The sequence below is a fragment of the Corvus cornix genome, chromosome 6, assembly GCF_000738735.6.
Source record: "Corvus cornix cornix isolate S_Up_H32 chromosome 6, ASM73873v5, whole genome shotgun sequence".
NCBI classification, from domain to species: Eukaryota; Metazoa; Chordata; class Aves; order Passeriformes; family Corvidae; genus Corvus; species Corvus cornix.
In genome coordinates this window covers 28,997,672-29,015,389 of record NC_046336.1, presented here as the reverse complement: position 1 = coordinate 29,015,389, position 17,718 = coordinate 28,997,672, and the positions used below count along the sequence as shown (strand labels likewise).

Below are 17,718 nucleotides of genomic sequence, written 5' to 3'. Positions count from 1 at the left end.
AAATTAGGTTGATTTATTTACTTTTTAAATGTGAGAAGTATAACTGTCTTAGAAAATTGTGTCAACATCCTTAGAAGTAAAAAGGCACACAAATTTAAGTCTTGAATATACCCCTGCAGCATATTTTGGAGGCGAACAGGCAGAGACTATCTTAGATCTGAAATAAATACTTCTGAAGATGAAAACTTATCAGAAATGATCATCCCCTCCAGTTCTGTGCACTCGGGAGGGGAATGCAGCTCCCATGCTTTGACTTGTTAGTGAACAGAGCCTCATGGGCTGGAGCAGCACAGTCTGTGAACAGAAGGGCAAAACCCCTGTGCACAGTTTAGGTACAAATGCTGATTATGGAAGTCACCTTATCTTGTTGCAGAGAAGCACCATGCCTTGAGGAGCCTTCTGTAGCTGTGTGTCTCTATAGTGACCTAAGCAACGTGCCCTCCAGCAGCCGCTGCAGTAACCCCCCCTTGGGCGGGACGGGATGTGCGACCTGAGCAGCTGCAGGGAGACCTGCCCCATTACAGCTAAAAGAATAGTTGTCTGCTGTGTGTTCTGTGTATGAGTGCTCATTTTAATTAAGGTTTAATCTCCTCAATCTCTACACTAATCCTTGGTTCCCTATAATAATATTCCCACAGAGGACTCCAGGGTATTTTCTGGCATCGAACAAGTCTTAACTGATGGGTTTGTTCTGGTTTTACAGACTCCTGTGTATCCATCTTTTTTTATTTTCTGAGAAATATGTCAGGCAGAAAAAAATATCACTGTTTGAGCATTAATTGGATGATAATGGCAATTTATGGATTTGAGGAGGAGAAAAGGTGCCACTAGAGTGTGTAAAGTGGGCAGCTGGCACAGTAGCTTCTGCCAACGTTTGTGTCAGCGTGGGAGTACAGCAATATGGTAGCTGTTAACGTTGCACTCAATAAATATCTCATCATATGTGAAGATGTGACTAGCCTTTTAGAGGAAGAAGCTGAGTATTCTCTGCATCTGTGGCAGGATTTTAAGTGTAATCCCAACAAATCTCAGCAGGCCTTCATGTGTGCTTAAATACTGTACACGTAAAATTGCTTTCTTGAAATCTAGTGTATAGGGAAGCAGTGACATAATAATGAAATGATTCACACATTGAATTATCCAGAGAAAAACAGTGTAATGCTCAACATGGCACTTTTTCTCACTGTGTGACTTGGATTCTGTGTTATATATTTGTGCATCCACAAAAGCATTTAATTATTTCCAACTTTTTTTGTTGCTGTTAGAAATAGGAAGGGCATTAAGATTATTGTTTTAGGACTGAGGAAATTGTTTCTGTTACACACGAACTTTTAACTATTGGAGTTAAACAGCAAAATAATGATATTGTAGATTAAAATGGCACTACACATTTTTTGGGTATTTTTCTACACCTATTTCTTGCCATGAGGTTTCCTCCTGTGGATTTTCTACAATCCTTACACAATGATTCACTACATTCTTTTATAGGGAAAAAAATCTGGTGTTAGGGTTCTGTCTTCTACTCACGTTCTCTTTACATTTTGCCATGACAATTCTCTCTATGAGGAGCGTGCCCACCCTTTCTCCACCTTCTTCAAAAGCCTTTTTCCCTGCCTCCATCCACCACTGCTATTCTTCTGAGTGTCATCCCTACACAACTACTAATTCTGAACAAATCCCACAGCCCCATTCCCTTAGAAGGAAGTTCTCTATAATAAAAATTTATCATAGCATCAACAACTGAAACATCATCATTCTGAAGAGTCAAACCTACTGAGATTTTCAAGAATTTTTGTCTGTGAAGCCTCAAAAAGCTTGATTTATAGATGCAAGTAAAACAAACAGAACTGAAGCAAACTCAAAATATAGACTGCATAACAAAACATCCAACCAAATCACTTGTGAAACCAACTGGCTACACGGGTAAAGAAAATTTTTCATTTGGTGTTAATGATGCCTATTCACTCTCCAGCCAGCCTCCAAAATGAGGATTCTGCCCACAGAACATCACCCATGCATTTATTTTTACATTCACATAAGCATAGACTGTCTTTTATCAAAGAATTTGGGAATGTAAGGTGGTGTATGAAAAAAGACAGTGCTTTTTTAAACTGAAATGACAAATGCCTTACTAAAGTGCTTTGGCTACTATGATGGACAAAATGTTCGTATATATATAGAAAATTAAGTTTTATAGTTTCACATGCAAATATAAGAAGGGACATTCACACTTTCTTACTGAAAAGTTAATGACTTTCACATTTCCTAATAAAACACTTTCAACAAGCCTCATTAATGCAGCTGTTTACATTGACAGTTATTGGCATAAGCACACAAAAAGGGAAGATACTTTCTCCACCCTATTTCTTAAGCCTAAAAGCTTGAAATTTATGGCTGTAGAGAAATAGCAACACTGCCTCACAGCCAAACCCCAAGCATAAAATGGCACCTTCTGAATGAAAATGAAGGTCCTGGCATGCTGCTCCGGAAAGTGAGACATTAGCTAGCTGATTTTAGCAGCAGGTGGCCAAGAAAGACTAAGGCAGAGGCGGGTATAATTTTTTCCTGCCAGCATGGGGTCAGTCCCTCACAGAGGAGTGAAGAGCTCATGAGGATGGGCCAGCCTGAGGAAGAACAGGAGTGGGGAACCCGAGCACCCTGCAAAGTCACCACTTCTCTTCCAGTTGAACACAGGCTATACTGTGTTGCTCCCTCATTTGTATTTACCAAAGAGGTCAAAGAGCAGCCTCATGCTGCCATCTCCAGACTGGCAGGACAGCAGAGAATTTGAGGGGTGAATCTTCTACTTGCTCTCTCCCATGGTGTTCCCAGTGCCCCAAGCACACGGGAGAGCAGGAATCTGTGCACTCTCACACTGCTCAGAGGCGGCTGAGATCCAGCCCCTTGTCTGCTGCTTCCAGCTTGGGTTGCTCTGCTCCAGCAGATCCTACCTGGTGAGTTAGGCCTGGCTCGTAGCCAGTCCATGGGTGGACATCTGTCCTGTGGACGCTGGTGTGTGGTTTGTGTGTTTGATAATGACAGCATGAGGCTGAAGCCACGGCTGTGGTGGCCGGCTGTCCTCAGCCTGCCTTCCAAACCCCAAACAAGTCTTGGGAGAAATATCAATGGGGAAATACTGTATAACTGCATTTTGCATAGAGAGTACTCTGCCATGACACAGAGTGTGTTGTTTTGGTAAAATTTTCTTAATGAAGCAGTAAATCATGTTGTATCAAAATAAAGACAGCTGCAACTTATTACCCTACGTAACAAACTTTCCAATAAGAATTAAAATGAAAAAAAAAAAAAAAAAAAGTGAATCCAAGGATGCTGACCCGTGTGAGATTCATGAAAATGGAAGGTTATATTTACGAAATTTATAAAGCCAAGTACTATTCACTTTTTGTTTTATAGTGAACCACTACTCTGGTGGGGTTTAGAATCTTAAGGGAACTTGAAGCAAAACCACTCAGCTGCAGAGTAAAAGCACCTATTTCTTAAAACAGGTGCCAAAATAAATAGTCTGACATCCCACCCAGTAGAATAGAACATTTTGCACATATATAAATAAATAAAACTCCACTCAGAAAACAAGCAACAAATAAATAAATAAACTTTTATCCTTGAGCATCTGTGATCCAAAGGTATTCAAGTCCAAGAAAACAAAGCATATTTGAGCTTTGTCAAATACTCATACCAAAGAGCAGGTCTAACCATCCCTTCAGACGAGGGCACCATCTCTTAAATCTTATTTCCAAATCGCTTACATTTACAGATGGGAAACCCGATGAAATGGGACACAGTGAATCCCTTACTTGCTGATTTCAAGAAGGGAAACTTCTGATTTTGAAAATTCAGTTTGAGAGTTTTCTGACTTCATGGCTTAGGAGAAGATCAGCAATGCAGAAAAATACAATTGTATGTTGATAAATTCTGGAGACATGTGGGAACCAGACAAAAAAATGCAAGCAAAGTACAAATTTGAAGTAAAATGCATGTTGCATTTTTCCTCTTAACACGGGTATTCCCGCTCAACTCCCTCAGTCATTGCATACTCAGGATTGCATCAAGCCATTAATTGTACAGTAAATGCTCCTTTTGCTGCCCGTAGTATCACCACTCGCTACTTTCCGCATATCGGAGCATCCCATTGAATCCCATTTTCCCTTCAGGCAGTGGGTCAGGTTCTTCCAAGCCCCTCCACCCTAGTTTCTCTGCTCTCTTTAGCCCCTTCCTCTCCTAGTTGCTTAGTTCCCTCTCCTCCCTCTTTCCAGTCTCCCTCTGCCCCAGGAGTGCTGTACCTCGTGCACAGAGTGGCCGTCTGGTATCCTGGCTTGGGGGCTGCCTTTGCTCACGCTGGAGATGGCAACTTCTCCGTGGGCCCTTCCCGTCACTGAGGGCTCTGCACTGCCCTGCTGGTGCTCCTCCCCCAGCTCCTGCCAGTCCCCTCATTCGGACACAGAGAAGAGAGGTTTTGTTTAAAGTTGTGTTGGGGCCTCATGAAGGAATGGTCCTGCCCACTCTGGCCACTTGCCAGACTCCAAAGACACCTGAAGTGAAGGGTCAGTAGGGGTCCTGGGATATTACTATTCCCATCCCAAAGTCAGACGGGCATGAGCTTTGAGTTCTGAAGGCACTGTGTCTACCAAAATCCCTTTGCAGCCAGTGCTCTTGGTAACCTCCCAGTACCAGAACTGGGGAGGGTGAGAAGGGGAGAGGAGGAGGTGGCTGCACAGCCAGGCTTCCCCTGCTGCCACTGTCATCGCATTTGCATTGCAGGGAGATGATCTGGCTGTCTTTGTGTGGCCCTTTGGCAGGAGCCCAGCAGCATTTCTGTGCCACTGCTCACATTGTACTGCAGGAGTATAAACACAGGCTTGTCCACAGTGCTCTTAACAGCTCTGGAGGAAATCCATGATTGCCCAGGGTCAAATAGGCCAGAGAAGCTGGGCTTTCTGTATACCAGCTACTGTCCCTATCCTAATATCCTGTCTCTTGTAGGAATGTGGAAATTCACTGGTATCAGAGAAATAGGGCAAGGTAATATGATGTGACTGTGATCAATATTCTCATTCAGAGCTTGATGCTACAAAATTGTCTTTAATGCTCCACTGTTCCCAAAGACTCAGGCTGGACAGTGTTTAACATTTCTCAAGACCATGCCAAGGTGCCACAGAGATAAATAAATGAGGCAGAACATATATAATGTTTGAGAAGAAAAAAAGAGAGTTGCTAGTGTGAGGAGAAAAATTATTTTGAAGCTAGAAAATACCATCTCAACTAATCCTTTCCCTACACTATAAATATTTAAAAGCATAAACAATGTTATCAATACTCTACTCCTTCCTGTCCAATTTCGCTTTGACAGGGAGAATAATCCTGGAAAACACAAAGACAAGACCTTTCATCTACTTACAAGTCTTAGTACCCTACTGGCTGGGCACTATATATGAGCTCCTGGACCATTATGCTGACTTTGCACGGATTTGCATGACTGCACAAATTTCCAGGCCTGAGAACACAAGAAATAGATCAGAAAAAAATCACCAAGGTTGGTCCTCTCCAAGCTTTGAGATCTCTAGACTGGAAAAAAATCCTGTGTGCTTCCTGAACTTATTGCATGAGCTTGAATCCCTCTGGCCTTCCTTGCTGAGCTTTCTGCCTCCTACAGCCCAAACAAAGGCACAGGTCCAGTCTGCCATAAACATGGGATGTCCACCTCCCCCTGGGCCCCACCATGTTCAGACAGGAGCTCATGTTGCTCCTGCAGTGAACTCTGGGGAAATTCCAGCAGCTTTAACAGAAGCTGGTGTATGTCCTACAGCCCCAGATGACGTGGGTTTCTTTTCAGTCTCTCTGTTATCATTTAGGCAGAGCTGCTTTGCCCACAAGGAAAGCCCTTCCCTGCCTGTAGTATGTGGTACCTAGGAAAGTGTAGGTGGCAAGCAGGGCCTCCATGTGCTCCCCTTTGCTGGTCCCACAGTGGAGCAGGCAGAGGGGCGAGGCACACACAGTAGCACGCTCTCAGCTACTGCTTTACTTGCCTGAATCACAACATGGCATTTCATGAATAACCCCTTTTCCACAAAGACAAAAGAAGAATTTTGCTGCTGACGTCCCTAATGCTGCAGTGACCAGCTGATTAAACCCTTTGGAAATGCATGCAAATTATCTTTATTGCACTGACTTCAATGAAACTAGACAAACTTATACCCACTAAGAAATTAATCCTTATGTATTACTGCAGTAGTGTACTACTGGACAAAGAAATATGTATGAATATGAAAGAATAGAAGCTGTTACCCCATCAGATTTCCTAGAAAATCTCTCTCCTAGAAGCTGTTACCCCATCAGATTTCCACAGGACTATAAAAGTCTACAGGCTGCAGACTTTATTCTCTCTACCTTTCACCTGAAATTGATATTGTTTTAAACAAATGCAATCTTCATAATTTTATCCTATCCCAATTCAGTTACTATTTCCTGCTCTGCATTTAATTTTTAATAAGAAATTAAATATGTACCCTGATCAAAAAATCAATTTCCTTTTGAATTACCCAAATGTTAAAACTGCACTTCTGTGGCAAAGAGATGGCACTCTGATGAACAGAGCCATCTACAGAAATCTTTTTGATAATGGTGTCCTTCTTTCAAATCCAAACATTTCCTTGATGTAGAATACAAATTGAGCTCTAGTGTATAAGTCAGCTAGGATTTCAAAGTTGGCCTTTATACTTTGCCATTAATTAATTCCGTCCAAGAAATTCAAACAAAGATACAAACAAAAAAGTTCTCTAAATACATTACATAAGGCATTCAGAATATTCTAATTCATTCCCCTCCAGGAACACAGCAGAGTCAAAGAATAGTGTACACAGCATGTTTTGACTGTATAAAAAGCACTAGAAACTGTAAGAATAGTTTAAACCCCATTTATTTAAAGCTCTCCATTATAAGAGCTATTGTAGAGTATTTGCTAATCAATCTACACTTCTGAGTTCTAAACAATTGCAGGCTTAGTGTACTTTTCTTCACTTTCAGATGCAGGAACAAAGTTTCCCATTAAAAGGGAGGAAATGCAAGCAGAAGGCAGAAGACGTCTTCCAAAAATTACTGGAACTTCTGAGTAATTTAAATATTGGCTAGAAAGTCAGAAATTCATGTTTGTGATCTGAGAAAGAGCTATTATTTCCCAATACACCTCATGCACAGCTTTAAGTCAGGTAGAACAAGGATTTTCTCTGATACAATGAGGAAAGCCTACAAAATCAGGTGAAATTCATACAAATTACTCCAAATTTTTTATATTTCATTTTCTTGCAAAAATTATCATAAAATAACTAAAACAGAAGTTGAGAGTATGGGTCAGTGGTCAGTTGGCATAATGAGATCTTCCAAGCCGAGTAATCAAAAATGGTTTGTGCTTAGGAGTAAGTACCACAGCATGGAGTAAGAACAGAACAGGTATGCTTGTTCAGCATGAAAGTACATTAAGAGTTTTCTTTTTCTCAAGATTCACTTAATTCAGCTTGTATAGAAGCACAAGGGAAACTTATCCCCTCACACCTTTGGCATAACACTTAGCAGCACTCGTTCACCTGAAAACCAGATCAGTTAGGGGAAGAGGCAGAGTCACAAATACAATGTCAGGAAAAAGAAAAAAAAAAGTGAAAAATAGGCTTTGTTGTGCTCCTCACTACCCCACAATATGCCAGTGATACCTCCTCCCTTGTCCCTCCTGTGGTGGTGTGACAATTTCTATAAAAGGCCACTGAGCTCAGCTGAGACACGGTGCTATAAGCACCATTAACTTCTATGGGATTTGCCTAGGCCACTATCTCCTACTCTTAGCTCATTATTCTCTGGAGCCCAGAATACTAATTTGTGGCAGCTCCTTCTTCATGCTAGGATCTTGTATGGTCATTGTTTTTGTGTAGCCTCTATTTTCTCATCTCTCTATTTTCTTGTAATCTGGTTTACTGTGCAGTGAGACCTAGGAAAGTCCCACAGCAAACTGGATACTTTACAGCACTAAATTTCTAGCACTTGATTGTGAACATGCTGCATGAGAAAGCCAGTGTTTGACATCCTCTTCACTTTCAATTTTGAGACAGACCTACACTAATGGACAATATTAACAGAGTTTTAGGTTACAATAACTTGTAGCATTGCCTGAGACTGTTTGAAAAGATGCAGTTCCTGTAAAGGACAGAGATTAATTCCAATGCCTATATGGGCATAGAGAAGCACATATGTTTCTATTTTTCTTTTATCATGTTTGATAACTAAGACTAATGAATTGCTATATTTCCATCATGCAAATTTTGAGGGGTTTGGGGGTTGTGTTTAACATGCATTACAATTAGTGCAAGCTGTTTAAGTATTCATCAATGCCCTTTAGGCACTGAACCACAGGCACCGAAAGGCAAAAAAGAAAGCATTTCACTTACATATTGTAGGAATCAGCTACTGGGAGCAATCTAAATCCGAACCAAGAAAAGATCAATGATTTACTCTTTTCTCCCTGTAAGAAATTCCAAATGTCCTGATTCAGTCTTTTTAGTCCACCTGAAAACTGAAGACACAACTAAAACCATATTGAGACGAGCCTGAATGTATTGTCTCCCTCAGCTAAATATCCCAAACCCAGAGGAAGCTGATACCTGCATTCTCAGAGCTTATCTATCTGCAGAGCTTTGTAGTCTCTCATTCAAGAATTTGGATTTTCTCTGAGATATGTGGCTTGGAAATGAGTCTGGCACAATATAATCCCTTTCATTATGTAATTGGAAAGCTTATACCTTCTTTTAATATTAACATGGGTTTCAGAGAAAAGAGGAAATTCCACTTTTCTTAAGGAAACAAAGCCCATCTGATCCCAAATCTTTGCAACATACAGACATGTACATGAAAATTGGGCTTTGCCATTTGTCCATGAAAAGTAGCATCATGCGATGCTATCTGTATTTTTATTGTGATTACAATTTCTAGACCACATATTCTGGTGTGGTGACAGATGAATAGTTCCACAGCACAGCATGGGATGATGGCCCATTATACAGCTGAGGGTCTGTAAGGAAGGTTTCCATGACAGCATTCTGTGTATCATTGGTATTTTGGAAATAACATTCAGCTTTGATCTCTGACTTCTACAGGTTTTGCTGTTCCCATGAAACATTATATTCAAGCAGAAAAAAGGCCAGGGCTAGCATGAATATTTTACATACAGCCAGGAATGCCTGGAAGTGATATTCCTGTGATAAACTGTAGAGCTATGTGATAAACCACAGAGCTATTTGTTAAATGCACCTATTAAATATCTTTAATTACCTGTTCTACTCTCTGGCCAGTAACCGTTCTGTCTTGGGACTTGTTCAGAAGTTTTATACTGCTTAACAGGTTCAGACAGCTGGCATTTCCAGCCTGCTGTCTACATTAAAATATAGAATTTTTTTGAAAACGAAAACTGATTCAAAGCCCAAGAGAAGTTAGTTTCAACCCTGGGCCAAAAGAAAAGCTTTTCTATACATTAAAACATGATGATTTTTAAAGAACAGCATCTTGCTTCACAAAGCTGAGGATGAGTTTAGCACTGAATGAGAGGGGAGAGTTGGGACAGGAAGGGCCTTAAGAATACTTCACATTCAGATGTTCATAAAAGTTGTTCCAAGTAAGGTTATAATCTGTTTTGCAGCTGTTTATTCCTTCACATTTGGACAAGGATTTTCCAAGAGGTCTGAAGGAGCTAGCTGCCCAGTTCTTATTGAATTTCAGTAGCATTCCACCTCTTAACTCCAGTGTGCTGCTCTGAAGGCTGTGAGACATGAAACACAGCCTCTGTAATGAGTTTAAACGAATGGTGGGGATCTGTGAGTTTTCGAGAACAAGGCCACAGTACAGTCTTATCTGCAGCACAGGGAGAGATCCTGTGCAACTTTCTGCTGGTTTGGAACTGGAGACTTTTCTCAATCCACCCCTGACTCTGTAAAGCAAAATATACCATCACATTATGCATATTTGTCAGTAAGCATGTACTTAGAATCTATATTCAATAAAATATCTAACTGTTGCAGTCTGCTTAAGGAGCTTTTTTCTTAGCCATTTGAATTTCAAAGCATAGATAAAATTGCAGAAGGATTTTAATTGTATACAAGATCTGATCTTAGATAAACCATCTACATGGATTCTTAATCTTTTGTGAGCAGCCAGTACTTCTTAATCAGTGTAAAACAGAATTCAATAATAAACACAAACACTGAGCGACAATACAAAAGCATGGATTTTTCTAGTACATTTGAAGGTATAGCACAAAAAATTCTCTCTGATAAGGAGGAGAAGGCGTACTGTTTCCAAAGTGGAGCTTTTATGAATCAATTTCCCCACATGTTTTAGAGGATTATGAGTAAAATCTGAAGATGCAGAGAATGAAGAGTACAGCATTCCTCAGCTCTACTGTCATGGACAGAGAAGAGACCTACTCATGTAGTCCATTGCCAAAGTAAATCCCAAAGTGTTTTTCTGTATCAATGTAAGGCAGGAGCATGAGCCACTGGTGTCCTACTTTTCTGCATGCTCCTCCATTTCAAGCTCCAAATAAGCCAATAAAATATACTAATGTATGTTTCCATCCTTACAAATGCTTTCAGTAGTCTTGCACAGTATCAGGAAGGCAGTTTTTCAGGGGACGGCAAGGAAATGAGCCTTTTCCTCCTGTTTTGAAGAATGTACTGATTTATCTGTGAAAAAGTTGGGTGTAAAGGATCACCTGCTATCTTTTGATAACAGGAAACATGAAATCAGAGCTTGCACAGGAATCAACAAGATGTGCTGGTGGCACCACAGCTAACCCAGGACAGCACTTACTTTGCACTGAATCATGGTACTGCCTAATGCTTAATGCAGTAAGAATTTGTGTGAGAGACCAGGGCTGGGAGAAAGTCTGAGGCTCTTAGCACAACCCCAGCAGTGAGGGTACTACATGTGATAGAAATTTGCTGCTTCTCTAAATTTACAGCAAGGGAAGGGGTGAGATAGAGTCCCAAGGAAAAACACAGAGATGAAGCAGGGAGAGGCTAAGTTTATTGCACCAACCTGCTTCATCCAATGCTAGAGGAAAGCAATGCTTAATCATCTTCAGGGTTGGGTAGTATGCTCAAGAGAGATGCTTGGCTCTGGTAGTTTTCTTCAAAGGGAAAGGTTGTTGTTCTGAACTTGTAGCCAGATCTGCTTTGCTATCAGCTGTTTTCTACCCACAAGTCTCGTCTTACAGACTTGTTTCATGTTCTTTGAAAAGGTCTTAGGTTAGAGCACGGCGCTAATAATGCCAAGGTGGTGGGTTCAATCCTTGTACAGGCCATTCACATTAGAGTGGGACTTGATCATCCTTGTGGGTCCCTTACAACTCAGAATATTCTGTGTTTCTGTGATTTGGAGAAGTTTGGTCTTCTCTTTGGGGAAGAGGCAGTCTTCCATTTCTGAGGAATGCTAGTAGTCACAAGAACAAGTGATGGGACATTACTTGATAGGATGCCCCTGGAACGTGTGTAACTGCATGTAGTGCTGTCCATTGCTACCTGAGCCCATTTATGAGGTCCAAGCAGCACTTCCATAGGTAAGGGTTGTTACTTCACAAGAAAGAGCAAATGAAGAGAAGAAAAAAGTGCTGCTCAACCACTGTCTTCCCTATTTTTCTCACCAGGCTTTTGTTTATTCTGTGACAGTGTTCCCTATCCTTGCCTTAAGTACAAGAGAGTGAGGCTGAGGAGGACATGCATGAAGGCATTTGCAGACTGTTTACAGAAGCTGGAGAATTTCCCAGGTAAGCAGACACTGAGCCCACAGAGAAGGCTGGCACTTTGCCCTGCATCCCCAGCTCCAGGCACCCTTCTCACACAGAGGGGGGTGTGTGACGTGCCCCACCATTCTGATGACTGGCTCCTCTCTGTTCCACAGTCCTCTTGGCAGCACCACTTTGGAAAACACATTGTACAAAATGTGGGACGACTATCAAACAAACCTGCAGTCAAGGGCAAAGCAACACCATGTCAACAGTGAGTTTTGATTAAAAGGTGTTCCCAATCCAGCTGTGAAGGAAGCCAAAGATAATTTTTGACTTTCTGCCTTTCTTGATATCTTGGCAGCTGACAAGCTTTTGAGCTGGAGGAGGCTGCCTTACCTACAGGGACTGTCCTGCACAGGGAGGGCTGAGAAAGGGTGCAGAGGTCAGGTACAGGTAACATCCACAGGCAGAAAGAACAGCACTTTTCCACGAACTAGAGCATGTACGTGTGCAAAGCACTTAGATACATAATTTTTTTAATTATGTGTTGTAGGAAAGAGAAGGTAGATAGATCTTGGTAAGAGTTTTACTTCTGCTCAGAATGTTTTGGCAGCATGATAATGTGCAGTTAGCAAGTTTCCCTAAAATCAAAACCTTAAATCAATGGGCAATGTATGCCAGTATTTCTTCAGCTCAGAGATGGGTTTCTCATCTATGTTTTCTTTTTTCCTTTTCCTTACTGATGAAAATTGCAAGGAGCACTTGAGCTGTAGAAAATACATTGCAAACCCTCCCTTTTAAATAGATGCCATTTTATAGAAGCTGGTAAAGTCCTGGGGCTCCCTGGTTGTTTTGCTTCCTCTGCCTAACTGCAATGAGAGCCAGCTATGTAACATCTGATGCCTACAATTCACTCATCAGCAGCTATTCTGCTTTATTTTTCCAAAGAGAATACCACGCAACTCTAATCAGAGTTGATGTAGATCAATGTGAGCCTTTACTTCCATTATATTTAAAGGGACATACGATTTATTGATTTGTGTATCAAATTTTAGCACACGTGTTTTCTCTTTTGTCTACAGTCAATGCAGCAGATCTGTGGATCCAAATGTCAGTCAGTACAAAAACAGGGTAATACCAGGCAGATGATTAAGCAATGATATTGGCATAGGACACATTTATTTTATAATTTCAAGTTTGTAATATGTAAAGATGTCTACTTGAGCACAAAGTTAGAGCCCTGAAAAAGCGTTAACTCTGAATGTCCTTGCTTTCTGGGGGGTTTATAACATGACTGCTTGCTTGATTTAAACATGATGTCCTATTTCTAGATATTTGAAAATAATTTAAAACGAAAAGCTAATTAATCCTATTGTGTTGATAATTAGTTGAAGCAAGCAAAGAGCTGGTTTTTTTTAAACAAAGAAAAAGCCCACATTCTATGCTGCCACATATCCTTTGCTTAATATGCCTTTTTCTTCTTGTTTTTCCTGGACAATGTGGTCTGACTACACATCTGACATGAGCTTATTACTAGGGTCAGGAATTAGGTAGCTTTCACACCACTGGCCATGTACAGGCATGTACACGTTAGAGATTTAGTCTGACAACTGCCTAGGCTCCCTCTACAGTCCAAGCAGTAGGAAGGGCACCTCACTCTACTCCATCCTCAGCTCGAGATCCTCTCCAGTGACCAGCTCCACCTATACGGCTGACTTTAGTGATATACCTGAAATTTATAAAGCCAAATACAAAAGATATGGGTCCCAGCTGCAGTGAAAGCTGCAGGCTTTACTTAAAATCAACTCTGCTTACTTTCACAGGTTTGACCAGGCCCCAGTGCCTCCCCTCAGCGACTCATTACAGGTAACTTCCGTGAGATTAGTGCATTCTTACTGTCAGGCAAATGCAAAAGGGACTTGCTGAATCATGTCCTCAGTCTAAAAGACAGACCGGTGTTCACTTGTTCAGTCCCATATAAATTATATGCCATTCTTAACAGGGTTAATTAACACAGTATTAAGGACAAAACAAACTGACAGCTGTAGTGCCTCTAACATATGAGAGGGGCTTTTAGCGCCTTTGGCCTTTCGTGCTCCTTTCCTTGAAATGCAGAGATATCATTCGTATTTCTTTCCACTTGGAAACAAGGAAAAGAAACATGGAAAACAAGGTAATACTTATGATTGACAGCATGATTGTGCACTAAGGAGGCGTCATCAGTCACGAATAATTAATTTTTTCCAGGGCATACTGCACATCCATCATGTGTCTCCTGCATATTAGCAGTGCTGGAGCTGGGGACAGAGAACACCGGTTTTGCTTTTGCTGTGTGAATAAGGCCATGATCCTATGTGAATGACTCACTGCTGTTGTGTAAGCTTGTAAGCATCTTTGCGTGAAAGATGAAGGCATTTTAGATGAGCCCGCTCAAATCACTGCCATCCTCTCAAGCTTGAGGACATAGTTCTGAAGAAGACAGACTTGAAATGCAACAAGATTTGAGCTAATGTGTTACCGGAAAAGAAATCCACCAAAGATCAGCTAAGAAGTACTCTTTACTTCAATTCACAGTTCAGCTTGGCCATGGAAATGCCTCTGGTTAGGGTCTTTTTGAACTACAACTCCAATCATACAGCATTTCTGAGGAAAGGTGTGGGAACCGACAGCTGGACTGAAGGTCTCACAGGTATTGATTTGGACACAATCACTTTGTACCCGTGAAAATTCGGTTTGTACCCATAAGAATTCTAGCATCAACAGAAGCAAGAAACCAAAACAACAGAAGAAGAATGGGCAGCTGTTTGTGGGAAGCTGTTTATGGGTTTAGAATGGGTGTTAGTGGTAGGTGACCAATAATTTGTAACGTAGTAGCTTAGTAGCCAATGGACACACAGCACAAGTGCCAAGAAAGTGGATAAAAGAGGCTTTGTAGAATTAAAGATGCTTTTTGCCCCGAGCAGTTGCTGTGTGTCTGTATGTGTCGTGACCGCCTCAACAGCGACAGAAAGGTGTGGTTATTCTAAGTCCATTTTAGGGAAGTGGTAGGTCTGAAACACACATTAAAGGGAAGTTAAGTTTCATGGTAATATTTTAAAGAATTTGTTTCAAAATAGCAGATGGATTAATTTCTTCAATTATTATTTGCAGTTTTAAAGGGAAACTTTATTTCCCTGCCTCCAGTTTTCGCTGAACTTGACCTTTCAGGACTGATGTGTGCTCCTATGAAACTCCACAGCATTGCTATCATAGGCTGGGTACCAGCCCCTGCTCCTGTCCTCCTCTGCTCAGCCATATCAGCTGCTTGGACTGACTACCAGGGGAGGAGAGGAGCTACCCTGGGAGCCCACAGACTCCCTGCCTGCCAGGCCCTTTGCTCCAAGATCCCCCTCCCCTCTCTGTGGCTGCTGGCTGTGCCCCATATGTTGCCTGATGCATTTAAGAGGAGCTATTTGGCTCACAGGGCAGCACACATCACTTGCCTGGGAAACGGCAGTGTGTAGGGAGCCTGGGAAGAAGGGAGGTGTAGAGGTGTCCCATTTGCAAGAACTGGTACATTCCTTTGTCACAAGACTGAAAGTACATATGGCCTTTATGAACTTAGAGCTGTTATTTCTGGCACTGGTTCCCACTATCTCACTGGTCCTGGAAACCCTATTAGCAGGTACTGCACGGATTACATCAATCACAGCCAAACATGAAAAATCTTGCAAAAATTTATCATCCTGCCTATGTAGTCTTGCCCAAGAGATGACACAAGAAAGATAATACAAACTTGAGAGACAAAACTTGTTCAGCAGGCCCTTATTCTTTCCTCATCCAGGACAATGTGTTTCTCTGTTGGCTTTGCTTCCCTGGGCAACTGCACTGAAGCTGGAACACTTCCCTCAGGCAGCCCAAATGCTGGTTTCCATTTTGTAGGGCTATATAATTCGATTTGCTCTGGTGGTTCAAAAGGTCAGTGGGGAAGGGCTCCCATGGAGAGGAGAGCAAGCAGCTCTCGCTAACAAATGGGTGCTTGCCTTGGAAAATGGCACATGTCTGTTCACACGCATCCAAACTGCTAAAGCATCCCACCGAGAGCTAGCCTGCGACAGGAAGAGACTTTACAGATCTTTCAGTCACCAGGAGTAACACAAACAAGAGCCAGAAAAAACATTTTGCTTTTTAAAAGGGAATCATTATATACAGTGCTTGATAAAGTTTTTTGTACCAATTCGTGGAATCAGGAGGGAAAACAGGACCCAGTTGTTTGAGGAAAACATTCAGATGTAAAATGTGACCTCAGCTCCTTGGTGGTGATGTGACAGGATAGAGACAAAAGGATATTCAAAACACATGGCTAAGAAAGGGGAAAGAAAAGCTGAATCCCAACTGCTGTGTAAGGACAATCACCGTGTGTGAGTTGGAAGGGAACCACCCAGGTCCAAGTCCACAGCCAGGGAAAGAATTAATACAAAGGCAGCAGTTCTTGGAAAATTTCAATTATTGTGCATTGCTAAGGTAAAGCAAAAGCATTTTCAGAGCAAATGAATAAAGGTAAAACATGCTATTCTTTTTCACAAACAGCAGGTCAAAGCAGTGTTATTCCACAGGCACTGTGGATCACAAAGAAATACATTCCTCAGAAGTACTGTCCTGCCCTGCTCCTACTGGAATGAGAGAGCTCAGTAAGGGAGAAGAATTAGACCTATACGGGAAGCACCAGTCTGCTACATTTATACAGCATCTCTTATCATGAAGGGTTTGAAAGATATTTAACAAGCTCTGCAGTGTTCACAGGACCATTCAGCTACCGATGAATACAAGTTTCTCAATTATACCACAACAAGAGTAGACCCCTGTGCCTGGAAAGGCTCCCCAGTGGTGGGGCAGGAGAGCCCAGGCACACAGCATGTCCTCCTGGCACACACACGCTGCCCACTCGGCCTCCCGTGGTCACCCTGGCTGCACTGAGAGCACCCCGCAACATCACCACCACGTGAAATCTTACACAGAAACGCTCGGTGCTTTCACCTGCACACACCTCACTGCTGGGGGACACTTGTGTGCATGGCAGATGTTGGCCCTGCAGATCCACAGCTCCGGGAAGGGGAAGGGCCAAATCCACACTGGCTGGCAGGCAATGATGTCCTCGGTGCTGTATAATCCTCCTGCCCTCTTGAAAGTACACCAAAACCCAGCTGACCATAAGACTTTTCTGAATCACTGCTCCCTGGACATGGTTTATGGAAGAACTATGTGGAATGGTAGCTCCCAGAGCACCATCCTGGGCATAACCTACCAAAGAAGATGCACTACCTGCTGAGCTTGAGCAGGTTATGATTTAGAAATTATTTAGAGCTGAAGTTACCTGGAGGGCACTCCCAGCCTTTTTAGCCCTGTGCTTAAAATGTCTGTTTATGACCTCTTCCCCTCCCACCCAGCATAATAGGAGGTAATTTGTATGAAAAGCCAGATGCTCGTAGAGAATATTGTGAGGTCAAAATGTTTTATGCATGTGGTTGGAAAAAAAAAATAAAAGGCAGTTACTAAAATGTGGTTTACATAAAGTGCTCTTAGCATTATTTTTTTTAAAGGCACAGCAGTCCTAGAAATACTCAAGCTGGGTGGTCAGTATTTTTGTTTCAGTTTCAAGCAACTGGTGGAAAATAGGAACAGACAAGCCATGAAATCTTAAGCCTAACTTTGGCTGCTTTTCTGGCAAGAAATCACTGCTCAGCCTGAAAATGTTGCCATAGTCTACAAGAATAAAACTGCAGATCAAATGGTATCTCAGAGTATGTGTCAGTTTTGATGTACAAGGCCTTTATCATGAAGCAGAACTAGGAAAAAAGCCCAAAACCTCTGAGGGCATTGTGGCATTTTTTTTTCCCAGACAGTAACAAAACTCCTGAATGGCGCGACTTGTGGTTTGTGTCTTTGCATCAGGAACATGT

General features: G+C 41.9%; 1 protein-coding gene across 1 annotated transcript in view; it reads right to left on the bottom strand.

The window, feature by feature from the left end:
• PHYHIPL (phytanoyl-CoA 2-hydroxylase interacting protein like) overlaps positions 1-4,624 on the bottom strand; it is a 55,191-nt gene extending 50,567 nt beyond the window's left edge. The window contains exon 1 of the mRNA XM_010400817.4: positions 4,302-4,624. Coding sequence (XP_010399119.1) covers positions 4,302-4,452 — 151 coding nt within the window. The 5' untranslated portion in view covers positions 4,453-4,624. The remainder of the gene's footprint in view (positions 1-4,301) is intronic.
• Between the last annotated feature and the right edge of the window lie 13,094 nt (positions 4,625-17,718).